An 11,676-nucleotide genomic window follows, 5' to 3' on the forward strand; every position below is an offset into this window, starting at 1 on the left:
GCACCCGACTGGTAATCCAGTCGCAGTGTGCCGCGGGTTCGACTCCCGAGTCGAAAAAAAAACAAAAAACATATCTACCTGGGTGACAGCAGACTGCTGGGCGAGCGCTGGTGCTTTGGAATAGGGCGTCAGATCAACATATCTACCTGGGTGACAGCAGACTGCTGGGCGAGCGCTGGTGCTTTGGAATAGGGCGTCAGATCAACATATCTACCTGGGTGACAGCAGACTGCTGGGCGAGCACTGGCACTTTGGCATGTGGGGTAGGATCTTAATTTTCGGGCCTGTTAAGGCTCATACATAGTCTGGATTTTCGGTGGTTAGGTGACCACCGAACTACAACATGACGTCACGAGCCGCGGTGAAGAGCAAACCACCGCCACCGCTCCAGCCCTTCTCTCTGTTTTTACTCACCACCGCTCAACGTTATTTCAGCTCCTGTGGTCAGCTCACCACCGGAGCGGTGGTCACCTCACCACCGAAAATCCAGACTATGAATAGGCCTTTAAGAACTTTTCGCCGGCTGCCAGGCGTGGCTGCACTAATAACTTTTGGGCAGGCCCGTCTAGTGGCATATCCTGACATTTTCAACAACCTAGTGAATTCTCCAGATGAGTATTAATAATTAGTCTTGCAAGATGCTGTTTAGATCATTTTCCACAATTACATAAATAAAACGAAACACAACAAATATATCTGGGTATTGAAAACCTCAAGGGATGCGACCGTGACGTATATACTGTGCGACCCCTTTATTTATTTATTTTTTATAATTTTTATCCCACGATTTTGTAACCCATTTTTCACCCATAACCCAATTATCTAATGTGATCCTGGGCTCTACACACCCTCCGCCAACCTAGTCCCCATATATGGGGGACATGGGGAGAGCAACGGACTTGAACTCATGCTTCCTTCATGGCTGAGTGTCCAAGTTGCTCCTTTACACCTGACAGGGGGAGTTTCCCTAGTTGGACATAGCGTGTGGAAGGAACATGTTATTCCAACCAGTTCCTTTCCCCTCCATCAGGTGCCCCGGCTGGCCATTGGGAGGCAGTTTAGAGACCAGGATTACTGCATGTTTTTTGTGAGGGTACCTACCCTAGGGGACACGGGGAGAACATGCATACTCCACACAGAAAGGCCCTTTCGCCAACCCCGCCTCGGGTATGGGCACTGATGACGCGGAGGAGGAAACACGCCGCCAGCACCCACAGCGTCCCGAGCGGGAATCGAACCCAGGACCTTCTAGCTGTGCGACCCTTTTAACTTGAGATTTACAATGCTAGCACTTTTGAATCTCTGATGGAGTATATTATAGTACATTGTGGGTTGTATATTCAGATGGCAGGTATGGGACATTGATGAAAGCAAAGGTACACCCGCACACTGTGTATATACACCTGATTGCTAGGTGTGCGAAAGTTTTCTCCTAATGTGACATTGAAAAGGACAAATCAAACATATGGGAAACTTTATTAGAACACAAACAAAATCGCTACAGCCTCAGTAATGGAACAGTGAAACTAGGGTATTTTATGATGCCTCTCATAGGGATTGCATTGACAGCTGCAGTACACCGTTGAAACGGACCAGAAGTGGGGCCGCTGTCTCATTTGGGGGCGTGAAATTTGTAGTCCCCGTGTGGGCTTAAAAATCAGGGATCTCCATCCCTGATGATGTCACGTGCTCCATCCCTGATGATGTCACGTGAAGTCACGTGCTCTCTCACCCCGACCAACCAACCAACCAACCAACACACACACTGACGGGAAATAACTGCGACCTTCGGTCGCAGTTAAATTCCCATTGACAATGAATGGAGAATGTACGTCATATGTGTCTGAGCAAATAGACATATTACGTCATGATGATGTACGATGATAAGAGCGCCCCTCACTTCACACGGGACGGGGGTTTCTACTTTTTTAACATATTTAGATTTTTATTATCATGAGGCTACCCACAGCCCTCCCATGAGACACAGACCAATTATATGAAAGCAGGTTGAAAAGTGGTGAAGTGGTCCTTTAAGCAACTGAAAAACATGTTATTTCAATGGTAGTGGATGGAGAGAAAGGATTTTTGTCCAACCACAAAACGTCAACTAATGGGTGCGAAGATGGGCACAACCACGGGCGGGACTTGACAAAGGGTGAATTACATACTGTAGGTTTAGCCTTTGCATACGCCTGTAAGGTCGTCAAGGCTAGTGCTACGGGCTAAGATGGAGTCTGAAGTTTGCAGACTACGGCGGAAGTATTGGGAGTGAGTCTGCAGTTCTGATTGCAATGAGAAGTTCATTCCATAATTTTGGAGCCAGAAGGGAAGAGAAGAGTCTGGGGCGTGTGGAGCGTTATCCTCCTAACTATTAAGGATAGTGTGCACTGTGCGCTATTAATACAGTCTTGGAGAGCAGTTAGGACAGTGTCTTATTCAGGGACACCTCCTCAATACATATACTACCCATTCAGCTATGGTCAGTTGAACCCTGCTGGCTCACCTGGCACCCTAGTCCTCACCGTTCTATACAGTCCACTGCTGACAGGCACTGCCTCAGCCTAAAGGAGTTGCTGGTGCGGACTGTACTTACCCTTCCTGCCCTGCTTCTCTCCGTCCAACGCAGGCTTGCATGGATGCCCAGCCAAGGGACAGTGGATTCGAACCCTCTAGTCTCCTCGGTAGAGGTGTTTATCTTCACTGGTATTTTCTGTGATGTGATTTGATGTGTACTGTAACTGTATAAACACTTTCCTTTAAGACATAAATGTCTTAATGTTAAATTAAATTGTACACCAAAATAAATAAACTGTATAAGCCTTATCTGTTGTGAAAATGTTTAGTCCTTAAAAACAAAACATAAATACTTATGAAGTACATTACAGCTTTAGTTTTGCTGCCTGCAATATACAAAAATAAGGTTTTTACAGCTGTAAGGCAGGGGACTTCACAAACGATGTCTGCACAGTGAATTTAACTCAGTGTTCAAATCAATATACCCGTGAATCCTTATCCTCATCGTACGACAGACACTCACTGAACATAGTTGATCTACAAGCTCACAATGCGTTGTGTGATTATATATAATTATGTTGAGTGCTTGAGCGACAAGCATGTTGATCGGCATTGTACATCTTTAACAGAGCAGCCTTCAGTGGAACACTGTTCCTGGACAGAATTGTCACTTCACAACTTAATCAATTGTCACATTACTGCATCGATGCAGAATCGTCAACGTGCGCATGATTATTTTCCACACCTCTACTCCACGGTGATTTGTGTGTGTGTGTGTGTGTGTGTGTGTGTGTGTGTGTGTGTGTGTGTGTGTGTGTGTGTGTGTGTGTGTGTGTGTGTGTGTGTGTGTGTGTGTGTGTGTGTGTGTGCGTGCGTGCGTGCGCACACGTGCGTGCGTGTGTGTGAGAGAAACACAGCCACAAGGTTCAACTATGCATACCTCTAGGTTGACTTGTTTAGGAAGTGAAAAGAGGGAGAGAAAGACTAAGACTGAGGGCATTATAAGGTCTATGCTTACGGATGTTAAAGCACTAAAACAGCAATACAGGAAATGCAATCTATGCAGGGCAGACAGAGAAAGTGCCAGATAACACTATTATTCAGCATATAAAGGGGGAAAACTGATATTGATTGCTATCTCATTATAAAGAGTGGAACATCACTGTAGCAATATGCTCCTCTCTAACACACCTTGCTTGACTAGCTCAACTCTGATTGGCTCAACCATGTGAGTTGTGTGAGACGGAGAGAGAGATACAAGGACCACAAAAGTGATGTGATCATAATTAGGTACTGTACGGTCTTTCACTACAAAGAGAGAAAGAGAGAGAGAGAAGGGAAGCTAATATAGTGTTGGAGGTTGGGGGTGAGAAGGTCCTCCTGAATGACACAGCACACACAGGCGTGTTAGTTTGCTCATGTGTAAGCCCACTGAAAGAACCGTTGAGAGCGTCTGTTCCAGCTGTGCAATTCATATTCTGTCAAGGTTCTTACTGATTTTTATCAATCGCCCTTTTCCCTATCTATATGACTTGTTGTTGCACCCGCATCTGTTCATTAACCCTCCATGTTTCTCTCATCCTGTGTTTGGGCTGTACTCTAAGATGGGCTGACGCTAAGATTTGGCTGCCATGTTGCAAGGTCTAGTTGTCAAAAGACATGCATTGGAGGGGCTAGCACCCCTCAAAAAGTTCTGCTGTTGTGCAGTTGTAGGTTTGGACAACTAGGCTGGAGTGACGTTAGAGTCTTCTCTCTTAATTGCTATGGGTCTCAGGGGATCCGGTAATTGTTTTAAATTGTTGCCCCTTGTATCTGATTCAACAATTGAGCTGTTCAGGACACTCGGCTCCTCGCTTGTGTTGTAATCAGGGCCAGGATTAGGCTTGGAGATTTGTGAGGGAGGCACGGAGGGAGGGAGGGTGGGTGGTTGACAGAGATACCATCTCAGTTTTGCTCATCTCCCCACAGAACAAGTGCACATCAGATGGGGCCTCGATGGAATGGCCAGGAGCAGAAAGTCTATTATGAAACAGTCCTCTTAACCCATTCTGGACGGGAACCCCTTTTGGTGTTTTAAGCATTATGTTATACTTTTGCTATTTTGAAAAATCGTGAAAATGTGGCGCAAATCTTTGAATATATATTCTTTCAGGGCGAAAGTTTTTACCTCAAATCTTTGCTTCTGGGAGGGGTCTCTGAAACAACATATTTTCAGATGGGGTACCGCGGCCAAATATATATAATTATGGGGGTCCTTGACATGAAAAAGGTTGAGAACCACTGACATACAGGTTTTTCTGAAAACTTTTAGGATTTAGAAGATTTTTTTTTAGAATCGGCCAAGCTGTGTGGTGTTCAGTTAACCTTTTATGTTGATGTAGCATGTCTTTAGGGCACACATTTCATGTGGGGAATTTATTCAACAAGTAGGATATAATATCTTAACAGGGGATTCACACTATGGTCCCGGATGCGCACTCGGGACCACTTGGCAGATGTTGTGGTAGTGTGAATGCTGTGTACCGTTCCCGAGTGCGGATCATCACCCAACCGTTCCCGGGACCGATTGAAGTGGATCGATATGGATCGCTGCAACGTGAAAGCATTGAATACAATTGAATGAAATGTACTCGGTGCGGAAGAATCAAGGCCAATGTGAATCATGGCCAGCGGAGACAGGCAACCGTATTCGGGAACAGTTTTAATCAAACGGACTCAGTGTGAATCCCCCCCCTGTATTGCACATCTTTAGAACCACCCGACTAATTGGCTTCAGACCTGGCGCATGTCACTGACACCCAAGGGAGTGCCTTATTGAAGGGACACCCAAGGGAGTGCCTTATTGAAGGGACACCCAAAGTCAGTCAGATCAGTGGATCTCCAAAAATATATATAAAAATCACACCCGTGTGAATTGAGTGGTGTAAGGTCTTATATAGACTGATCAGCTGTGGTCTGACGTAATGTCTGACGTAATGAAATCACACCCGTGTGAACTGGGTGACCATAGCAACCATGCTCATTTTTTGGTACGAACAGACAGACAAACAGACAGACACGTAAACTAACAAAGCCAGTTGTAGGAGTGGTTTACACCACTCAAAAATCGTGTGTGAGGGGCGCTCTTATCATCATACATCATCACATTCCGGCCAATCACTTTTGCCGTCCTCACTTTTCTGTCCTCACGTTTTATCCTCACATTCCTTGCTCAGCCAATCAAATCATCGCTATGGGGTACACACAAACACACAAAGCTGGGCATAGGAGGGGCTAGTGCCCCTCAACAATCTAAAAACCTCTGTATCTATCGATCTGTGTGTCTACTATGAGTCTCTGTTATGCCCATATAGAGATCTCTGTATAGGCCTGTCTGTTTGTGTCCCTTTTATGCCTATATACTGTATGGAGGTCCCTAATGACATCAATATGTTGTCATAGTTCTGACATCTGATCTCCAATTACTATGATAATGAGTACTACACTTTAGAACGATTACAACAGGTACTGTATAACGGTCAACGGGCATCGTTCCCAACGAGCATCATCATCATCATCATTGTAAACAGAATGCAGTCAAGTGCAGTGTATAGGTTATGTATAGGCTATAGGATCTTCAAGCACAGACTTTGCCAATTGGAATAAACCAACCAGCGCTATTTGGACTAACTGAACTAACTGGTTCCTAATTGTCAAGTCACGTGAGATATACTGAGTGTTCATTTAAATCGAAGAGTGATATTAACACCCAGGATTTCACAATGTATTCTGCCATGTCACGTTAATGGAGAACGGGGAACGGCTGTGCTCAGATAATTGGGAAATGGTGTGCTAGGAAGTCACCTCTGTCCATTATCGTTATCTCCATAGGAACCAGATAAGGATAATTAGCCAGACGGCATCATACAGAGAGGCAGAGTGACAGCTGTGAGCCCAAATTACAGGATTAGCTACAAACGGGTTAATTGATGACATAAAAGACATGATGTAATGAACAGAAATGATACAGTATGTAACACTGCATTATATCAATAAGCAAATGTGGTATGTGTAATATGGTATCCTTCCCTACAGGTACCATTTCTTTGTGTTTTTTCCTTTTTTCTTCCCACTCTAAGTATTTCCCCTCTCTCACCTAGTTATAAAACATAATATAAAATCACCCTCTTTCTCTCTCTTTGCTCATCTCTGTCCAGTTTTCTCTCCAGGCATCTCCGTATGTTTGGTTTCTGAATGGTTTAAATGATTGGGGAACCAGGGAATTGAACTAGTTTAATTTCATTGAAAGTTTCTGAAAAGGCCCTTTATAAAGCACTTCCTACAGCGGTGCAAACATGACACCAAGGTGTCTGTGGAACATACCGTACTTTAGGGATGTTTCCAAAAGTTCGTAGGTAGTTCAAATTCACACTATGACATTGATGCCAGCAGCCTTTGTTCCCTTATAGAACACAGTGACCCCAGGAGGACACAAGCCAACATCACCAAAGAGAGAATGCAGTCATTGTACATTTTTGCCCTGTTTGCTGTAGTCCATTGAGCATAACTATACTGGTTGTTCTCTCTCTCTCTCTCTCTCTCTCTCTCTGTTTCCCCTCCTCAGGGTGGTCCAATCCCCAATTCCCCCCCCCCCCCCACACACACACACACACACTTTCTTGTTGTCTTTTCTCTCTCCTCTCTTGCCGTCTCTCTGGTCTTGTCTCAGTTTAAAGTGAGCAGATGGCCAAACAGGCAGATCTGTCTTCTCTCTAACATGGCCTTGGATCTAACACAATAGGCCTCAGAGTCTCAGCCCAAACTCTTCTCTCTGCCTGGCTGAGAAACAAAACAAAGACAGGAACACAACGGAAGAAAGCACAGCATCCCGAAGAGGAGGATGAGAAGGAAACTTCTTGAAGTGCTTTCTTTGCAGGCCACAGATGTTTAGATAGGCATTGGATGTGTTTTTGTGCATTGAAGATGTTTCTCCTGTTGTTTCTGACTTGGTTGAGGTTATTCTCAACATGAGTCGTGTCTCACCCCCCTCCTCTTGCAGGTACTACATGCTTGGTGGCACTGCTGTCTGACAAAGAGTTGATAGTGGCCAATGTTGGAGACTCGCGTGGAGTTCTGTGTGATAAAGATGGAAATGCTATTCCTCTGTCGCATGACCACAAACCTTACCAACTCAAAGAACGCAAGAGGATAAAGAAGGCTGGTGAGCATGCATTTTTGTGTGTCAGTACGTACATTATTTTCACATCTGATTCAGAGCAGATGGACTTGGCTTTAGTTGAACGATAAAAGAAAACACCTGAGGGAACATCAAAGCAACTTCCATAGTCATATTGTATATAGTGAACATTGCCATGGACACATTGAGCCTCAGTATTGGCCTCAAATTTATTTTTAAAAACTGATTTCAGTGAGGTTAGATTATTTAATATCATAGACCAGTAAGTAACTAATAAGACCAAGTTTAGTGACACATTAAATGATCATCTGCACTCAGACTGCTATAAGCAATAATATGTCAAACTATTAATGACCTTTTTATTTTTTTGGTATTCAGACAGCCAGCAATGGGTAGAACTCTCCCACAAATAATTGACTCTCTGTGACACATCTAGGGGCCGCAATCTGCATTCAAAGATGTTCCTAGAAGCTTTGTCATTGGTCGAAAAAAACCCGGTCGCAGTGACTAACCAATCAGGAAGCAGACAGGCAAATCGACCAATGACAAAGCTTCTAGGAAAATCTTTGAATGCAGATTGTGGCCCCTAGATGTGTCACAGAGACTAAATCTTTTTTGGGAGCGTTCTACCCATTGCTGGCTGTCTGAATACCAAAAAAATAAAAAGGTCATTAAAATGTTGATATATTATTGCTTATAGCAGCTTTAAGCAAACATAATCAATATTATAATTTTAGACAAAATGGTAAAGCCCTACTCAGACTATACATTTCTTTGAATAATTTATCTCCCATCCCATCTGTATTTTTTGTCATCTAAGCGATTTTGATGTAATGACAGCTTGCCAGATTTTGAGTTGTTATTCAGTTGTGCATTGAGATGGCTATCTGTCGCCATCTAATGGTCACTTTGGGTATTGAACGTTTTCAGACGGTGAAGACAAGACAACTACTCTTATTTGGAGCAGATAGAGAGCACTTTGACACTGAACTAAACATGGTGGTAGCCTATTGCCAAACACAATCTAGGAAATTATATTTATATTACACCAAAAATGTCAAGTTGTTTAATAATGATATTGGAGTAACGCTGTTGACGTGCAATAAGTCCACTCTTGACATAGACACTAAGAAAAAAGTGAAAGAACATAACTTCAGTGTCTTCAGTGTTTTCTTCAAGAGGAAATTATTGCACAACAGTTTTGTTTGATGCAAGCTTTTGGCCACATGTGGACTGCATAAACCATATAGGCCTACTAAAATGTTTTTTAATAAACTTGAGGAATTCAAAGCATTAATTTCCACTTGAGGAGAAGGCCATAATGACTAATGGCTCTGTTTTCTATATACAGTATATACATTTTTTTTTCTTAATATTTACAGCTGGCTGAAATATGCTATATTATATACATTGTTAATGCATTATTTGTATTGCTGGTGCACTGAAGTAAACTGACATTTACTTCAGAAAAATGCCATATGGTGACTGGTTATAGCCTAGGCCACCATGTTTATTCAGGGTCATGTGTTGAATACACTAAACCCCTAAATGCTCACAATGAGAGCAGCACGGTTGCCTCGACCATGGTGTGTCAATGTGCGTGTGTTTCCGTGTGTCTGAATGGGTAAATGTAATGTATATTTTAAAGTGCATTGGATAAAGGTACTATATAATCGCAGACTATTTATATAATGTCAACAGTGATCCCTATACCCGTCAGCTATCTTACCCTGTTGGTAACTTAATAGACTAATGCCACATTTATGCTGTCATACGATTGTGTCGCACATCGAATCAATGTGTGTCACAAGAGAAAAAAGCCTTTGAAACGTAATTCCTCCCAAGAGCAAACTGGTGTCCTTGTGCAGGAGGTGCAGCCAGAGTCGTCACACCACAAATCTCAAACAGACCATTTTGCATAGATAATAGTGCAATTGGCCCGGGCGGCTAGTGTAGTGGTCAGGGCACCTAGGCTGCTAAGCCTGACAGCGTGTCGCGGGTTTGACTCCCGATCCCGACGACCTTTGCCGCGTGTCACCCCCATCTCTCTCCCCATGTCCTGTCACCATACTGTACAGTACACTATTCAATACAGGCAGAACAAGACCAAAATATATCTAAGCTAATAGTGCAATTAATGGTCTGATGAAAAGTGTTTATCTGTGTACGAAATGGTTCAGTGATGTCCGGTGACGAGCAGAACAGAACCTGGCAGGATGCAAAATCTATCTAATGAATTAGAAGGAGAAGCCTATATTGATAAATAATATTTGCCTTCAATATTCTCCATGCATCATGATACACATGAGCATTTAACCATTGCCTCATTTGGGTTAGAATGCATAAAGAATGTACTAAAATATTTTTTACCAGCCTGAGGAATTGATAGCAAAGGGAAACAGACCGTATAAGTGTAACATAGCGTACATAATTTGGCTTTGATTGATTTTAGAGACCACTATCTGGGTGACCTCTGCCTATTGATGTAAAACAGCTCAGTAGACGAGTCTGCTCCTTGCTATTCGTAGTCTTCCGCTGCGAGGCAATCCGAGATCTCATCTTACTGATATGTCTAGTGATATCTAAATTCATGGTAGTTGCTATAGAATAGCGGTGAGAACGGCCTACTCTAGAAGCAATGGCTATTTTAATAACACGTTTCCAAAGTTAAAAAATGTGCTAAGCAGTGTCCTGCAATTATATATGTTACATGTAACATGTGACTAACCATCATAATACAGCACCCACTATCCACAAGATAACTGATTTTGTTCCTGCTTAATAAGTCCAATTCTTAGGAAGTTATTTATTGTTACCAAATATGGGAATCTGAAGCCTCTGAACACTTCCAGTGAAATTCCACAGTCCTGACTCTGCTACAGTACATACCGGATGTGAAATTAATTGAACCGTATCCAATAAAAACAATCGAATTCCCTAAACGAAATGGTTATTGAACAAATGGAAACACATTGGTGGCATTGATCCATATACGTTTATTTTCCTTCTGTTTCCTGAGAATCAATGGCATCATACTTCATAAAGATTAATGAAAATGCTGCTAGTTGGTATGGAGGACCAAAAATGTCTTTCAACCCTGCTCTATGGTGGTAGTAACCTAATGTAATAAGAGTTTTAAAACATTAGGTAATAATAATAAATAATATAAAACGTTATAATACAATATTATGTTAATAGGTAATAAACAAGTTGTAGGTTGGGTTAATTCCCATAGTCTCTGTATCAGACACACCTTCCTCATCTCTTATTATCATGTTGTTCTCTCATACTCTTGTACATCACTGTTCTAGTGCCTATATCTCCTTTCTCACTCCCTCACTTTTCTTCCTGTTTCCAGGCGGCTTCATCAGTTTCAATGGCTCCTGGCGAGTGCAGGGCATTCTGGCCATGTCTCGCTCTCTGGGCGATTATCCGCTGAAGAACCTAAATGTGGTCATCCCCGATCCTGACATCATGTCCTTTGACCTGGACAAGCTTCTGCCGGAATTCATGATCCTTGCGTCGGATGGCCTGTGGGATGCCTTCAGTAATGAAGAGGCGGTCCGCTTCATCAAAGAGCGCCTGGACGAGCCCCATTTCGGTGCCAAGAGCCTTGTCCTCCAGTCCTTCTACCGTGGTTGCCCTGACAACATCACTGTTATGGTGGTCAAGTTTAAAGGAGCTGCAGGGGGTGGTAAGGCCGGTGGGCAGTAGGTCACTAGTCACAACCCACCACTGTATCTACTATGTTTGGATTTATGTATTTATAAGATGGGCAGGTTTATGGTGAAACATTTAAAATAAGACTGCAACTTATGGGTCACGAAATGTAAATGGGAGCTAGCCATTCAATACATCTCTCTCTCTCTCTCTCTCTCTCTCTCTCTCTCTCTCTCTCTCTCTCTCTCTCTCTCTCTCTCTTCATTTGGCTTGTCTTGGTTGTATCTTCCAGTTACTACAGCATGAGCTAGGTCAATAAAAGGTTT

The 11,676-nt window shown here is 43.0% G+C and overlaps 1 protein-coding gene across 2 annotated transcripts in view; it reads left to right on the forward strand.

Moving 5' to 3' along the window:
- ppm1lb (protein phosphatase, Mg2+/Mn2+ dependent, 1Lb) overlaps window positions 1-11,676 on the forward strand; it is a 53,220-nt gene that overhangs the window by 39,746 nt on the left and 1,798 nt on the right. Inside the window, exons 3-4 of one of the 2 annotated variants that reach the window (XM_079514243.1) lie at window positions 7,553-7,714; window positions 11,049-11,628. In XM_079514243.1, the coding sequence (XP_079370369.1) occupies window positions 7,553-7,714; window positions 11,049-11,404 (518 nt within the window). In that variant the 3' untranslated portion in view covers window positions 11,405-11,628. The remainder of the gene's footprint in view (window positions 1-7,552; window positions 7,715-11,048; window positions 11,629-11,676) is intronic. The other variant, XM_079514242.1, reaches the window with a different exon arrangement.

The sequence above is a fragment of the Electrona antarctica genome, assembly GCF_951216825.1.
Source record: "Electrona antarctica genome assembly, chromosome: 11".
Taxonomy (NCBI): Eukaryota; Metazoa; Chordata; class Actinopteri; order Myctophiformes; family Myctophidae; genus Electrona; species Electrona antarctica.